This window comes from Ixodes scapularis, unplaced genomic scaffold, assembly GCF_016920785.2.
Source record: "Ixodes scapularis isolate PalLabHiFi unplaced genomic scaffold, ASM1692078v2 PGA_scaffold3__209_contigs__length_174095766, whole genome shotgun sequence".
Classification (NCBI taxonomy): Eukaryota; Metazoa; Arthropoda; class Arachnida; order Ixodida; family Ixodidae; genus Ixodes; species Ixodes scapularis.
Window position 1 is genome coordinate 61,372,360 of NW_024609868.1, and position 17,762 is coordinate 61,390,121.

Below are 17,762 nucleotides of genomic sequence, written 5' to 3' on the forward strand. Positions count from 1 at the left end.
TCAAATTTCCAAATGATCTGCAGCTATACTCCAGTGTACAACACCATCAAAGGTGCTAATGCAAGCCTTTCATGGTTTAGCCTTTGATCAGCATGCACTCTGATGCAAATTATAGATGCTAGATGAAGTCCCATGCCAATACCAGTAGTTTTGGTGGCTTCGTACACTAAGTATTAAAGGGAGGGTAACAAGCAACCAAAGCAATCTAGGAGCTTTTGAACGACAAACTGTCATGGGTTTCCTTACTAAAATGACTGAACATTTTTAGCTTGCCGAATGAATGACTGCAGTTTCCAACCTCTTCACATCCCATTTAGTAATATGTTACACTTTGTTGGAAAGCAGCCCTCATTTTGAAACCCACCGTGTCGTGCCATTGTGCCTTTTACATCTAGTTACCCTCAGGGCATTGTATGACATTGTAACTAAAAAAAATCCATCAAAAACCTACCAAATAAATTGATGTAGACCTCCTGAAGGTTATGAACGCTGCAGAACTGATTCAGTTCGTGATGCACCTTATTGAATATAAGGGTCCTGTCATAGTCCGCAGTGTAGTTCTTCACCATGTCGTACACTGAAATGAAAACCTAGGAAATATAGCAGGAGCATGAAGCACAGTATCGCAGGAAGAGAAATTACTTTTGACCACCAGTCAAAGACATGGCTCGACACAGATGGTCAGCTTGGAAACAAGCAAATGATGGGGATAACATGAAAAAAGTAATGTTAATGTTCTCACAAAGGAATGTCATATGTTATTAACGGTAGGATTAAATATAGGCCGGTCATTGCGCTGAGTGGCTCTGGTAATTATGCCAAATGGCATCGACAGATGCAAAGCACCGAGTGTGCTGAAACAACCAGTTTCTCATAGACAGCCTGTGCACCATCCTCATGTCTAGCCTTTCACATTAATAAAACAACACATATATATGACACTGAAGTGAGGGGATAATCCAAACATTTTGCACTGCACATGTGTTCAAACCTTCTGCACACTTAATGAAGTTTGAGCGTAGCATTCCACGCTTTAATTCCTTCTTCAATGTTACAGGGGCCATGAAACGAATTCGAAATCAAATTTTGTTTACCGCACGTCGTAGAAGGTGTGAAAAGAAAACAAAAACACAAAAATAGAGAGCCAAAAAACATTTTCGCTGCGTAACTTCTAAAGAAAAGCTGACTCGTTTATATCTTCTTCCCTTCAAAAGGTCTCTGCCTTTTCACTGCAATGCCTCCGCGGTGCCAAGGCACGTCTGCAAAATCCACGTCGCCTTTTGGGTAAGAAAGAGCCTACCTCACCAGCACCGCAATCATAAACAATAAATAGCCGGCAAATGCTTCTTAAAAGCTTTGTTAAGGAATACTCTGATCCACATTTTGTTGAATAATTAGCGATATGACGGAAATTGCCCAACTTTATAACGCTCGGAGCTATGTGCCATGTATCGTGTGGTAAACAAAGCAAGAGGAAGATCAGACTGCGCCTGCGCATAGCCACCTGTCTGCTGAAAAACATGTCATTGGTGGTTATAATCGACGAGGTCGGCGTAGTGGAAGCTCATCGTTCCGCATAGAGCGCTATCTTTTTGCTAAATTCTCGTTGTGCGTCACAATGCTAACCCAGCGCGTCCTGGAAGGGAAGATCCATCTACTCGTGTGGTGATGTTGTGGCGGCACCTTCAAGACAGCAGAAGTGCTCGTGCTGTCGTTGTTGTAAAATAAAAAGAAGAGAACTTGGAAATGCCTGAGCCTGGAAGAGGGAAGGGAAAACGACTTCGAAGACGAGCCGAAACCGAAGAACCAGCCCCTTTCCAGTAGACCGCTGAGAGGGACGGGGAGCCGCGGGGAGAGCGCGCCCCACCATGGGGTCACAAACGACGAGCCCCCTCTGGACCGAAGCTCGATGCGGGCGACTTCTCCCTTCTTGTTCGAACAGCCGGTCGAAGGCGGACGTGCCTTCGCTAACTTTACTTAAATGAATTTTCACTAGTAATAAACCGTGCTCTGTTACTCTAAAAACCAACGGGTCCTTTCCCTAATTCCACACTGTTAAAAAGTTGGTGCCGAAACCCGGGAATGAAGGAAATTAGGACATGACTTCAACGCAGAACATCCAACGACTGAAAAGTGAAAACGATGAACGAGAAGAAGGCAGGAGCCATCTTGGATAGCCATCTTGGATTCACCAATGGCTGAGGCAGCGAGAAGAAGGCAGGAGCCATCTTGGATTCGCCAACGGCTGAGGAAACGAGCTCCGGACCATGGAACGACTCAAAGGGAAACGAACTGCACTGCGAACACAGGTGACCAAACTCCTTTCTGAAATTGATTCGTACATCGAAAGCAATGAGAAAAACGAAAAGAACCTCAGCGTCTCCTCCGCAAGGCTTGGCGCCCTCCAAGCCCAACTGAAAGAGGTGGACGCCGCCATCGAGCCACTGGTGCCGGAAGGAGAAGCTGAGCAAAACTTTGTGCAAACAATTGAATACAATGATCGGGTCGTCACCTGCATTGCAACACTTCAGGAAGAGCTGAAGGAAGTCCGAGCAACGGCACTACGAAATTTGGATTCATCGCCGATGAGCAACAACGGAAAAGCGACAACGACTGCCTGCCGAGTGAAGCTCCCGAAGCTCGAGCTACACAAATTTGACGGCAAAAGCATCTCTTGGCAAAGAGTTCTGGGTGCAGTTCGAGCAAGTAATACACACCAACGACCAGCTAACGACTTTCGACAAGTTCGGGTACCTCAGGGCTGCGGTGACCGGCGAGGCGTCAAGTGCCATCAGGGGTTCGCCTCCCACATCACGGTGCTACGAGGACGCGGTGCTTCTGCTGAAGAAACGCTGCGGAAATGAGGACATCCTCGTTCAGACACACATGCGGAAGCTCCTAGATCTACAGCCAGTGCGAGACGCCGATGATGTCCGGGATCTCCGTCTACCCTACGACACCATCACCTCCCATCTCCGAGGACTGGAGGCACTCGGACAGAAGCGTCAGACCTTCGGTGCTCTTTTGTTTCCTGTGGTTCAGCCTGTTCTGCCAAAGGAAATCCTGCTAGATTTTAACAGAACGATCGTGAACGAGCAGGCATCGGACGTGTTGACGCTGGACGCTTCAGCCAGAGGAATGTCCACAAGATCCGAGGACTCTCAGGAACGACCAACAGAGACAAGCACCACTGAACGAGGTATCGTGACACTATTCTCACGACAGCTTGCCATTTTGAGAGTCGAAGTCCACAGCCGCGAGAACCTAGCTGCACAACAAGCTATGCACACAAGGCAACAGCCGCGTGGATTAAGGGCAGAGAAGAAAAACGAGAAGAAGGGAAGTCAATCCTCCGCAGCATTACTGCATCAATCAACGAAACCTGATAGCTGTTTCTTCTGCAAAGAAAAAAAACCATGCGACAGCTGCCTGCCCTGCTGACATTTCAATCGAAGAGAAGAAAAGACTGCTGCGCTTGGAGAGACGATGCTTCCGTTGCACGAAACCTAATCACCGCTCGACTGAATGCAGAAGCAGCATGCAATGCACAAAGTGTTCGAGACGGCATGCGACAACGATGTGCGACCCAGGTTACACGCCAACCAAGGTAGAAGCAAACCGAAATGCAATAACGAGCGCTCCAGTGAAACTGGAATCTGCCACAAGCGGAGTTGCCGGGCCAGCTGTCCTCCTCCAGACTGCAACGATCTGGTGTGCAGGAGAAACCAACGGGACGCTCGTCCGAGCTCTCTTCAACGGAGGGAGCCAACGTTCATTCATTACAAAGAACGCGTCCGAACATCTCGAGTGCAAGATCTTGGGACAGGAGACACTGACCGTCGGAGTATTTGGCAGACACCAATCAGAACGAGTATTTAAAAGGGTACTGGTTGCATTAACGGCACAAAACGGCAAGATACATAAGCTCAAAATTGTTGAAACGGACCTGATATGCGATCAGAAGATCCCTATCCCCGAACCCAACCTGAAGAAACTACTTGGGCAATTGAAAATGGCCGACTCGACTAACAACAAGCAACGTGGTGATATTGACCTTCTCATCGGCTCAGAGCACTACCGGGACCTTGTGACGGGGAAATCCAAACCACTAAAAGAGAAACTAAGAGCGGTCGAGACTGCATTCGGATGGAGTATCCAGGGTCCCGTGAGAGCAACAGTTAACGACGTACATTGTACGCAAACGATCGCCCTCAAGACATTCGTGGCAGAGGCTGAAGCAACAGACTGCTTAGAGCGGTTTTGGACACTGGAGTCAATCGGAGTGACTGAAGACGAATGAGTTGACTCGGCAAAACAACGGCAGCTAGACTCCTTCGAGGAGAGCATCAAACAAGTTGATTCCCGATACGAAGTTGCCCTTCCCTGGAAACCAAACGTGAATCTCGACGACAACAGGGAATTAGCAGAAAAACAATTGACCCAGCTGACGAGCCGTCTCCAAAAAACGCCAGACCTACTTCGCGAGTATGACGCTGCAATGAGACAGTAGTATTGTTCGGAAGGAATGACGGAACCGGTAACGAGGAACGACGTCGACGAGCAGAAGCCGACCTACTACGTGCCACATCAAGCGGTGCTCCGAGATTCAAGCAGTACGACGAGGTTGCGCGTCGTGTTTGATGCTTCATCCCATGGCAGCAAGTCGAAATCACTAAACCAAAACCTTGAAAGCGGTCCTAACTTGATTGCTGACCTTGTTGGTTTGCTACTCAACTTCAGAAGCCACAGAATCGCGTTGGTGGAGAGAAGGATGATTGAGATCCTTCAGGCAACGAGCTCCACTGCGGTTCCCTCAGTGCTGAACATTGAACGCTACAGTGATGCAGCACGCCTCTTTCGGGTGACAGCGTGGATTCTGCGCTATGTCGGAAAGCTACGGCATGTAAGCAGTAACACCGGTCAACTTACAGCCATTGAATTGGATCGGGCCGAAAAATACTGGATACGTCACGCACAGCGGGAAAAGCTGCAACGAGAAATCTAGAGTACGCAAAAAGGGGAGCGTCTTCCTTCGGACTCGCCTTTACGAGACATCCCAGTGCACATTGGCGATAACGGCATTCTTCGTGTCACCGGTAGGCTTCAACAGAGTGACAAGCCGTACTCTGAACGACACCCCAGCGTATTCAAAGCCAGAAACAACGCCAGGGAAAACTGCTGGAAGAGGGTGATCTGGTTCTTCACCATGACGGCCTGCAGCCCCGACAGCGGTGGAGACTCGCTAGGATCCAGAAGGTGTTTCCGGGAAGAGACGGCAAAGTACAATCATGCCTGCTCGAGATGCCCGAACGTTCAACGCACAAAAGACCCATACAGTTATTGTACCCTCTAGTGATTGCATTACGGAACAAAAAAAATGACGCTGTCATTTTGGGGGGGAACATGTTGTAAAATAAAAAGAAGAGAACTTGGAGATGCCCGAGCCGGGAAGAGGAAAGGAAAAACGACTTCGAAGAGGAGCCGAAACCAAGGCACCAGCCCTTTTCCAGGAAACTGCGGAGAGGGACAGGGAGCCGTGGGGAGAGCGCGCCCCACCGTGGGGTCATAAACGACAAGCCCCCCTCTTGGACCGAAGCTTGGTGCGGGCGACTACTCCCTTCTTGTTCGAACGACAGTCGAAGGCGGACGTGCCTTCGCTAACTTTACTTAAATGAATTTTCACTAGTAATAAACCGTGTTCTGTTACTCTAAAAACTAGGGTTGTGCGAATATTCGAAATTTCGAATAGTAGTTCCGAATAATTCACTATTCGATATTCGCTTCGAGAAGAACTTCACTATTCGCGTTTTTCGAAGTGTTGATTGCGGTGGGTTAGCCCCGTTGAGTGCGCTTCTTGCCGAGCACCGGTGCACTGCGGAGAAGCAATACCCGCGGAAGCAAGCTCCGCAGGTGTTGCTTCTCCGCATTACATCGGTGCTCGGCAAGAAGCGCACTCAACGGAGTAACCCGCCGCAATAAACACCTGGAAAAGTATGAATATCGCACTTGCGTGCTTGGGCGAATACCATACATTCAAAGCGGCATGGTGCGCGCGTGCCGGCTGTATATGAAAATAAATGGAAACTTTGCGAATGAGTATTCTACATTGTAGTAAAAGTTTTGAAATTAAACTGACTGTTTTGCAAGAGTATAATGTTGAGCAGAGATGCCCTTACAACCTGCGTTCATCATAGGCGAGTCATTCTTTTTTAACTCGAAATTAAAGAAAGAATATTTAAGATTTGTAAATTCACTCAATTGGGTATAGTTGGCCATTTCCATTGGATTTATTTTACGTCAAACTTGTTGTTTACTTACCATCCCAAGACATCAGACCTTCTGAGGTCACAGTTCATAAATATAGATAGATTAAACTTGGCTTATAAATGAACAGGTGGAACAACCTTCACAAGTTTCGCTGGGGTATTGTCTAAGCCTTATGTTATGGTAGTGAAAGGCGTGGAAGAACTATTCGATATTCGATTCGGAAATATTCGGCCAAAACCACTATTCACTTCGAATTCGCTTCGAACTCAAAATCGACTATTCGCACAAGACTACTAAAAACCAACGAGTCCTTTCCCTAATTCCACAGTCGTCTTTGTTTACATCGACAACAGTTGTGCTTTCTTAGCATTTGTCCCCTCGAACATGGCCCGGATTTCTTATTTTGCGCATTCCATGCGTGTGACCAAGTTCAAAATACTAGTGGTGCATACTGTATTTAAAGGCTTCGTATTAAGAATGCGAATTTTGATGCGTTTTCATTACCCGTTAAAAATTAATTAATGTTAGCATTCCTTGAACGATCGCAACGTCTATGTGATCACGAAATCATATTTCTACATTGCTATATCTCTGCTAAGATTACACTGTCTCTTGCAATCGTAGAAAAGGCATGTGGCGAGATTTGTACTATTAGTAAAGTTGTGTTTTAAAGTTGCGATCGTCCAAGACGGCGTACTGTATCTTTTTCTTTTCTTTTTTCATCCACTCTGCCCTGCGAGCCTATCCTGACAAAATAAAAGTTAACAAAGCTTGAGCCCAGAGAAAACTCTGTGTATTTTCTGCTATGCCAGTGAGTCACAGCGCGTCCCCTTCTTTTTAAAGATACCACGGAAACGGCTGTCGTGCCGACCACCTGCTGCGCTTTGTACCGGCATATATGGGACCAATCCCATTCTATCGCTGTAGCGCAACATATCTAAATTGAATTTCGCTCAGCTGTAATGTGTCCATGGCTATCGCAGTAACGAGAGGCACCGATTCAGAAAATATGTTGGTGGCATCGGTGCCATCAGCGCAGTAAAACCTTGTGGTAAAACCTACCAGCACACCGCCAGCTCGTCGCTAATGCTCCCATTCTCCTACTGCCGAGAGAACTTCCAGTTCCGGTGACAGCGCATGTTACGACCGTCAAAATTACGCCGTGGCTTGTTTTGCGGTGAGTTGGAGAAGAAAAACTCAATATTTCAATAATTTATCGAGTAGAAGTTAATAAACCGAAACAAAAACGGAGGCCTGTTCGGCGTTCAGTGAACATTGAAGGTTTAATGTAAAAGTTATTTGGCGAAAATAAAAATGTGATTTCATGGTCCCTTTAATGAGGGCAGACAACCAAGTTGAACATGTCTAATCAGTTAAGTGGCTAGAAATGTCTAGTTTAACTACCTATGCCATGTAAATGTAAATGGACCCTGCAATTAATTTCAACCATCACATGACCACAATTACGAACGCTTCCTTTAGAGTGCTGGGAGCCATTACACGAGTGACACACAATTTTTCTAAACCACTTTGTATTTTACGTTTGTTTTCTTCACTGGTGCGTAGTCGTGTTGAATATGCCTCAGTTGTCTGGAACTGTATTGGAGTGGCCAATTCAGGTTTAATTGAGAGTGTTCAACGTAGGTTTGTTCGTGTTTTGTTTGATCGTTATTTTCAACCGAATTATTTCTATAGGTATGAAAGGATTTGTGAACTCGTGAAGTTAGACTGGTTGCACAACAGGAGAACAACTCGTGAACTGACATATTTGTATAAGATTGTAAATGGTATAATTGATTCCCCAGAGCTACTCAGTCACATCTATTTGCACGTTCCTCGCAAGTCTTGTAGACTTTATACTTTGTTTTATCCTATCGACTTTTACCATGCTGGACCCATGACACGCCAACAACTGACTTATAACCATTTAGAACCGATTTGTGCGAATGCTAGCCTTGATATATTTGATGAAAAGCGTAAATTTCGACAGTGTGTTGAGGCTATTGTTTTTTCCTAACGTTTTGCTTTTATCCTGTTTAGCGTTGCATTTCTGAAGGAACAAGTGCATCACTAAAGAGGCGTCAAGCTGTTTGTGAGTCACTGAAAATAAGAAAATAAGAAAAAAAAATAAGAAGAACACTTCCATCATTCTTTTTTTGTTGTTGTAATATATGAGGCAGGATTTTTATACTTTATCATAGATTAGATAGAGAAGAGCCACTAAACAGGGTGTGTTCCTTGTGGGTGACCATGGAAACTTGAAACAATAAAGTAGGTCTAGGATCGAGGTGTGGCAATTCATCCAGCTCAACCAAAATACCATACTTACTCGAGTAACAGCCACACTATTTATTAACAACGGCCTTGCGTATACTTTCCCGCAGAATACATATACAGCCAATCATCTTGTTGCGCATAAATAACATAGCGAATAACTAGATCGAGAACACGATTCTCCATAAAATGCAATCTTCACAGATGACATCTTTGCGCCAAGACGTTATCTCTGTCCCGTAAACCGCTGCAATCGCACTGTCGATCGTGGTGATTGGCAATCCGCGTGCTCCGCGGAAAAGCAAACCCTCAGGTTTTCTTCATAAACAGTGTGGCTATTACTAGAGTAAATACAGTAATGTAGGAGTCAAGGATGCAAGCGATTTAAATGACTGCTTGGAGACAACCTTGCACTTTACTGTTCAAACCATTAGAGTCACTAAAATTGATCCCATAGCTTGAAGTTCCCAGAAAATGTAACATATACCACGCCAGTGATGCTTCATGTGACCCACTTCACATCTATGACCGACTAGTATTGAATAATCAACAAGCAGGAGCTGCTTTTAGGAGCGCATGTGGTCTTTAAACATAAAATCATTTTAGTTGCTAAACATAATACCTACACTAAAAGGTGCTCAATTTAATGGGCACCCAGGTTTCGTGTCACACAAATTACTTCTAAAGGACTTCGTAACTGGTAGTAAGATGTATGAAAAGACAACACAAACACATGGAGTTATCAGCAAAGTCAAAGTAAACAAAAGCCCCTCAACACACTGTGTTATACAAGAGAACCACTCAAATTTATCCTTACTTTGTCCACACTTGTCACCAACAGACTACGTAATAGCACGGCTGCCTATGGATCGACAAAATCATGGCAGAGTTCTGTTACAGCACAGTAATAATTAGTCCATAGTTGTGATCCTTATACACAGCCAAACACACTTGTAATTAACATTCAGTACCCAACTCACCACTGTCTGGACTCAAGATGTTCACAACTTCAATTCGATCAAAATAGATCATCACACCGCCACTGAAATAAGACAAGAAATAAATCTGGTCATAAATTTCGTTATTTGAGCATGAGCCAAAGAATGCACCAAAGAGTAATATAGCCTAAAGAAACGACCAGAAAGCGAGCTTTCTGATTGGTTCCTTGCAACCACACTGATGCAAGCTCAGTCAGTCCAGCAGAATAAAACAAAACAATTAGCATAGTACAAATGCTTGATAAGAATGGGGTATGCTTGCTTAGTTTAGCATGTCCAAAGCCACTTCTGCAGTGGCAAATTGAGTAGTTTTAAACATAGCCGCCTCGTGAGAAAGGACGACCAACATGCTCCAATAGCCCTCGACCATAAATTCAGTACCATGCCCCCATGGTGCCTTGATTTCATATGAATACAAACTATGCTATAAAAGCTGGAGATGTTTTGTAGGTGGCAGCACCATCTATGAAATCCTATCAGCATAAATCTGTATGATAAAAGATGTCAATGAAGGATCATCATAGCTGAAGCCAGCCAAACATGCTGCAGAAAAGCTTAGGTCATATATTGATAAATAGGACTATACCATAAATACGAAGCATTCGCCCATTCCACAATAAGCACCGACCCCTCAATTTTGTAACATTTGAAAAGTACAGAAGACATATCTTCACAGACTGCTGATGTAAGAAGTGTCCATCCACCAGTTTTACGCGATTGTCTTCAAATTTTGAGTGGGTGCTGGATCGGGATTTTACGGTAATCGCTTAACTGGGAAGTGTGAATGTCGCTGCTCTGTGCACTGCTTCAAATAAGTGTTGAAAGTGGATTTCCACCATATCAATTTAACACCATCAAAACTGTTGTCAACAACAAACCACAAGGTATTTACTATAGTTTCGAACAGAGAGCATGGATCAGACCTCCCCCCCCCCCCCTTCTTCCTCCTTCCTTCCTTTCCCCCCCCCCCCTTTATGGACCAGCAACGATCAGAATGGTTAAATGTGCTTGATACAATACACAAAGATAGAAGTAGCCCATGGAAGGAACTCAAAAACAAACACCCTGGAAAGCCTCAGACAGACAGCCAACATAATGAAGACTAAGTCTTGTTTAGAACCCCAAAGGTGCAATCTTTTAGCAAAAAGCAAACTGCCAATTAGCGTATGCCCTGAAATAAGAAACTTAAAATAGCCGGTGACACCGTTTTCTTACTCAAACACTCTTGGCAGCACGGACCTTTGCTATCATGACAGATAACACGCTATTGGGAAAGAGGCTGTTACTTGCTGCTTGTCAAACACTCTGCAGAAAAAGCTAGTGTTACGTCATTGAAAAAATTAACTGTGCATAGCCGAACACTCCGTATGGACCTGATGCCAAGGTTTTATAGCTTGCAGTTGCTTAAATCATGGGTTATCAAACTGGGTTCCGCGGAGTGCTCGCTTGGGTTCTGCAAGCACAGGAACCGACTGAACCAGGCAGCAGATATGAGGCTGGCCCTAAGCGTGACTGAGCCACGCATCGATTCGCTGTTGCGATCAAGGCAACCCCACCCTTCACACTAATATGTATACTGTCTTTCACTGTATTGGAACCCTTCAGTCTAACGTGTATTCCGCTCTTTATTGTTTTATCTGTGCAATAAATATTTTGTGGACTCTTCTACTGAAAGTGTATCCAGGCAGCAAAACACCGGGGAAGGGGGGAGGGGTTCTTCGGCACCCTTTAAAGGTTGCTGGGGTTCCAAAAGCCAAACTGGACGTTTTAGTGATTTATACAGCGTAAGGTTGGTCTGCCAGTAGGGGCGACACTGGTTTACACTGTAGATGAGCAATTTCGCCAGTGCAGTACGACTGCTAACATGGGGTCTTTAACGTGGTCACACAGTAGTGATACACGACCGCACGCCGGTACGATGCTCATCCAGATCAAAACGGGCAGGGGTGGGGCTCGAACCCAGGATCCCTGGGTTCGAGCCCAGGGGTCCTGGGAATGTTGACGGCTGCTGAGAACAAGCCCGATATTCTTATTAAAATATTCTGGCAATCACTTATAAATTTTTAATCAGATAATGGCAAGCTCTGAAACTTTGCCATCTGGTCTGGACTGCTAGAGCTGCATTGGGGCGAACTAGGGTGCCTACATGTTTCCGCTCCGCTTTAGGGTGGCGCCAACTTCTTGTTACCCTTTCCCAGACCCTCTCCCACCACCATTTTGACCCACTTCTTATTTAGCTAAACGTACACAACGTTGAGTTTTCGTAGTTTCGACACACCGGCAACACTGTGAGGCCACTTCCGTTTCCGTTCACAAGAGGAGTCGGACGGGACGAGTCGGAGGCTCAGCGGGATGGCGGTCGTCGTGGCTATCGCTCTCTTTATTCGGGTGTTTCATACTTTGAAGTTGCGAGCAGGAATTATGCGTTGCGTTTATCGAAACGTGAGTCCCCTCGACAAAATGGAACGCAACAGACCGGCATCGCACGCCGAAACCTTGCCGTCGGAACGAGAGCAGTGGGCGCTCCTTAGCCCTAACGAGGATTAGCGTAGTAGCGCGAGCATACGACTGGCGAGCGTGACAAAATGGTCGACGAAACAGCGGAGGCTGCCATGGTAACGAGGTAGGCAACACTGGTTTGTCGGCAACAGGTATCACAAACGTTGTCGCCACCCTAAACAGCAGAGCGGCAGAAACACGTAGGCACCCTAGGGCGAACAATAAGCAATCAGTGATTCATAGTTTATTTTTGAGGTGGAAAAACACTAATTTTTTTTGCCTGATACACTGCAAGCTCGAGAACATGCAGTGATGTGATTGGCCTAAGCCATTTTGGAGCACCTTTTGGAGCAGCCAAAACAGTGTTTTGGAGCAGAAAAAGTGACTTTTGGAGCATATATCTTACAAAAATAAATATTTGTTTTAAGTGCTGGACAAACGAAGGACACTGTATTGTGTTGTGATGTGACGTGTTGGGGCGGAACTCGCTGCTTGTGTTTTTGCTGCTGAGATATCCCACAAGTATACAGTGCTGTAGACGTTGCTGAGCGATTCCGAAAAAAAAAAAAAAACTTGCTATCGTTTTACTGGTTCCCGACGTGGGAGATTTTTACAAAAAGTAAGCAAACGTAAAAAAATGAAATTGCAAGCGTCCCGGCTGGTGCCCCTCGTGAGGGCAACTTCGGCAGGCTTGCAGTTACAGGTGCTTAGTCGCGTGAGCGGAGACAACGGCTGTTCGACCGAAACCGAAACCATGTCACTCCGCGCAGTCGGCAACTGTTTCCCAAAATAGTATGTAAAATGTAACTGTCCAGCATACGACAATAAACAGTCCAGCGGCGCGTGCTTGCCAGGCCGACAGGCGAGGTGCAGGCTAAACACACAGAAAAAAAGAACCTGAGCGTATCGATGCAAGACATTGCGAATCAGGGTCAAAAAGTTCTTGGAGCGCTTTGTGCAACGACTGAACTCGAAACAAACAAGCGCGGTGTGCGGGATCAGCATGCAGACATTGCCTTCTTTGCTTTAACTCACTTCTCGTCATCAACTTTCTTTCGCGGCAGATTTTTCACGTACCGGGGTCCCTCTCGAAAGAAAGCCCACCGAGAGAAACCTAAGTAACCAAAACTTCGCCAGGCAGTCATTGAGTTAAACAGGGATTTCTATAGCAGCGTATGATTTAAACAAGAGCAGGAATGTCGATGCGTTTCAGTTTAGAAAGCGCCATATCTGCAGCGACGTGGGAACGGCAACACACGACGTCGCGGGACCACGGCAACTGTGGTCGCGCGAGCGCTTCAGTTCACAAAGTAACTCTCGCCGGGCAAAAACGTGGTTTTGTTTCACAGCATGACGGCATGGCTGGCACCCGGCACACTAACGTCGGAGCGTCCGCACACGGCCGCGTCTTTCGCTAAAACAATTTCAGAAAAATAAAAAAATAAAGAAAGACGTGAGGCAAGATTTCCGAGACGACGACAGCGCGAAACGCGAGACGGTGGGAAAAATCATGCAAGACCGAATAGACGATTGATGCAGGGTACTTTGTGTCGGGCGGCGTCTTGTGCCACCTAGCTCACGCATGCCCAGTTACGGTCCTCAGTTTAGTTTCGTTCTTGAAAGGCAACCAAAATTGGTCCTTTGGCGCAGGCTTGGCGCAGATTACCCATATTTTGGCGAAATGTAGCAGGATGTAGCAGGGTTAGCCCCTTGGCGCAGTTCGGCGCAATTGGCGCAGCAATCACATCACTGAACATGACAAGACGAAGGCAGAGGTAGGCAGAACACGGCGCAACTCTCGACTGAATAATTTAATCAATCAATTCACACTTTCTAAACCCCAATATAGTGATTGAAACTGCCCACTGCTGCATACCGTCTCATCTTAGGACATACCGCAGGGAAGGCTAAAAGCCCGAGCTCGTAGCTTTTGGCAGTTGTTCCTGCTGCATACAACAAAGGTGCGTCCGTGAGCAAGGAGCTCGTGCTTGTAGCCTTCACTGCTGCATATCTAAAGGTGAAACATAATAACATCACACTTAACAGGAATTCACAATAGGCTTCATATTGGCATTTTGTTGCTTTCTACACCTGCGTGGATGCTGCTGCGAAAATGGTAAATTTTGTGTCTCCTTCGGGCTTTTCTATATTCATCTAACGGCTTCAGCAGGCAAAAATAGATTTGCTGGGAATGACATGCATCAGTTCAGTCAGTACTTCAAAGCCCGCTTGCGACTACAGTTGAACCTCGACTTAACGAAGTGACCGGACCCGCCAATTATTTTGTTAAATGGGGAGCTTCATAAAATCGAGAAAGACATTTTTTGGGCAAAGATTGCACGGGGAATCCGAATTTGTTCGTTAAATCAGAAAATTCCTAAAATTGAGTTTCGTTAAATCGAGGTTCAACTGTATTTTGTGGGAAATAAGCACAGTACGCACCGCTCAGGCTTCTTCCAATGTGCGCGTGTGATCCTGGTGGCTCCCAAATTCTCTGGTCGCATAAGCATGCATGCAGCTCATGTGGAGAAACCCCATAGACATTTGAACCACACATATTAACTGTTTACGCTGCACACAGCTTGCCTATGATGTCATTTTGGAGCGATGTAAGCCGTGGAGTGCTATTTGCATATGTAAAATTAATATGGTAAATGTAAGAATACACCAACTCAAACCTCCAACGTCCCACCACTGTGGTGGCACTGCTGTTGTGCGCATTTGCAGACGCTTCCTTCCCTTCCCCTTCCTTTCCTTTCCTTTCCTTCCCTTCCCCCCCCCCCCCCCCCCCCCCCCCCAAATGTGGTTTCTGTGCAAGCGCAGTGCCCACACCTGGTGTGGGAAAATGCAGACTAAATTATAAACAGTGTGTAAGTGTATAAAAAAAAAAAAAACAGCAGCAACACGAAGCAACGTCCATTCAAGGTATCACTGAATGGGTTAATTTGAGAATGAATGTTTATAAGGCATTAAGCCCTATGACTTCCACGGAAATGTCGCCGGTGAATTCACTTACTGTACAGCTCAATGCACTAATCCCAACCGAAACGAAGTTAATTATTAGCAACATGCATAAAAAGGTTTCATTAAAAAAAATAATCCACCAAAAAAAAAAAAAAAGATGTAAACTAGTTGTAGGATGCTAAATTGTTTACCTAGTTCCACATGGCACATTTTTCACCTCATCTGTCTGAAGGGTTACCTGAAAGAACAATTTAATAAAGAATAGAAAAGTTTGCAAAACTTTGAGGGAAAAGAGTACTGAAAGAAAAATTCGCTCGAGGTAAATCTTTCAAGAAACCGAGTAAAACTTACTTGAATTGATCTGAATGTTGTAATGAAGGGTATCATCATATGAAAGCCTGGACTACTCGTTTGCTTAAGTAATGCACCACCCTGGAAGAAAACAAAATCGGCAACAGATTAGAAACACCCATGGAAACTGAGCATCGCTTCATAAAGCCGGCAAAAACCGTGCTTACCCTGTAGTAGACGCCGACATGACCTGGAACATTGGGTAGAAAACAAACACAAATGCAACAGGCAGTTAGAAAACCTCGAGACAGCAGAAGGTTACGCTAGGAGCTGTAGGATCGAGGAACGACACTACAGATTTAGAGATATCTCATGGAACCTACCTTCATCAATCTTGTGTAGGGAAAAATTCACAACAAGAAACAGAACAAATGCAACTGAAAGAGCTGCAACACCGGAGTTCGGCATGGTATTTCCTGCACAGAAATAATAAATGAAAGGGCAATCATGCCTGCTCAGTTCGTTGAATTTGGATGCACATCTAAGAAGGCGTTTCAAGAAATGGGCGCGATATTTGCTCACCAGTTTCGCTCTATCGATGTGACGATGATGCACAGCTTACAATATTATGAGCACGTTCAAGCATGCAGCAGACACACGCTCTACAACCAGGTTTCCTTAAAACAACAACTCGTAAACACTACTAAAAGTGGAACATAACACAACAAAACGTCGGCAAGGCAGCACCTACACCGACATGGTGTCCATGGTGTACAGTCAGGAACTCGTTCGCCAAAAACTCGGTTCCAGCGTTGCCGACACTGTTTCTGCTGCCCGATAATGACGACGGCGAAGTAGTGCGGTTTTAATGGTTATGGATGGTTAGCCCAAAAATTACAAAACCAAGAAAAAAGCGACTAATGTTTCTTAGTGAAAGCCACAAAATAAAATCTCAAATGTTTAACACTACGTTAACTGCACAAGTTACGTCATTCATGAAATCAAAACCAGATCGAAACACGTGCGAGCGAAGCGAAAGCCACCAAAGTTGCGTGTGCGAATCTGTGCTTTCATCATAGCTGCCGTACATACATTGCTCGCACATAAATTGAAGAGAACTTTTGTCGCCAGTCCTTGCAGCTCTGGATCCGCTGCTCCCAATAAAACTATAAAAAAAAAAAAAAAAGAACGATAAGCACACGCGATTTGCGGGACAGTAAACATGCAGCCGATTCTCTAGCGCTCACGGACACTGTACCACCAGGCGACTTTTTCTAGTTGTTTTAGCCTATAAATAATGTAAATGAATTAGTTAAAGTTCAACGACATCCTCAACAATGAATAGGAGTCTCGTAAGAAATCATTTTTGAGCGACGACGGCGGTGGTATAGATATATTTTGGTTTCTTTCGCTTTCATTTGTAACTTTTTGCGCTCTATTTCGTGGACATAATTATTATTTAATCACAATTTATTTCTGTCACTCGGTGACTTTTTAGTAGCAAATGATCACGCCCCATTGTTCTACATTCCGTCCGCTTTTTGGCGTTGCTTTTCAGAACGTACCGCCTTTTCTGCTATTTGTTCCCCGCTCTGCTTTTACATACAGCTGCAGCACGCAATGCTATTAGTTGCTTTATTTGCACCAGCATTCCCGCCCAGTGAACTATAAATACCATTAAGATATCCCAGCAAGTTTAGAACACCCCAACCCTGGCAATACGCGTTGGAACGTCCCTGGGTCATCCCAAAGTGGTGTCCGTTTTCTACTCACAGAAGGATTTTTTCTAGGCATCCTAGGAATGATTAATCAAGACATAACCTGGATATAACCTTTGATAGGCCCAAAAACATGTAAATGCTACTGCAATCCACCAGAGCAAAAAAATTATAAATCTGGAGAGCCTCCATCTCCAGAGGTGTATGGAGCACCTGTGCTCTTCATTTATTCGATGACATTTGACTTTAACATTTTATGTAGGCCTGTAATTAACAAACATTGAAAGTGCTATAAAATAAAGAACTTTAATAAGTTATTAAGATAGAAAGCCCTGGGGCTTTCTATCTACGTTGGTTTGGCGCATCACTCCCTCTTTGGGTAAGTGCCAGCAAGTGGTACCAACCACGCCTGGAAATTACGACATTGAAATAAATCGCTTTTGCGAATCACTTATAGCAGCCACGGGATACTGCAGCTGCCTCCCACGAAGTCTGTTGTACGCACGCTGACGATTGAGATCGCGGAAGCACAGCCGATTCCGCGTAAGGTCAGGACCACCGTGGTCAGGACTCAGGACTGTATATTTCGCTTCACCACAGGTCAGTCTCACAAAAGGGGAGCTCCGGTTTCAATTTGAACATTTTCAACTAAACATATTTTTCTGAAAGGGCAGAAAAAAACTGGACCTGAAGCAGCAAGTACATTTCTCAAACATTTTTAATATCTTTTATCGCAGAAATGCTGTATAAC

General features: G+C 45.1%; 1 protein-coding gene across 1 annotated transcript in view; it reads right to left on the reverse strand.

Moving 5' to 3' along the window:
• The window catches only part of LOC8031811 (erlin-1), a 57,654-nt gene extending 41,277 nt beyond the window's left edge, over positions 1–16,377 (reverse strand). The window contains exons 1-7 of the mRNA XM_029973042.4: positions 15,876–16,377; positions 15,677–15,769; positions 15,521–15,543; positions 15,354–15,434; positions 15,194–15,240; positions 9,522–9,583; positions 452–577 (exon numbers count right to left, since the gene is read on the reverse strand). Of these exons, the coding sequence (XP_029828902.1) occupies positions 452–577; positions 9,522–9,583; positions 15,194–15,240; positions 15,354–15,434; positions 15,521–15,543; positions 15,677–15,761 (424 nt within the window). The 5' untranslated portion in view covers positions 15,762–15,769; positions 15,876–16,377. The remainder of the gene's footprint in view (positions 1–451; positions 578–9,521; positions 9,584–15,193; positions 15,241–15,353; positions 15,435–15,520; positions 15,544–15,676; positions 15,770–15,875) is intronic.
• Between the last annotated feature and the right edge of the window lie 1,385 nt (positions 16,378–17,762).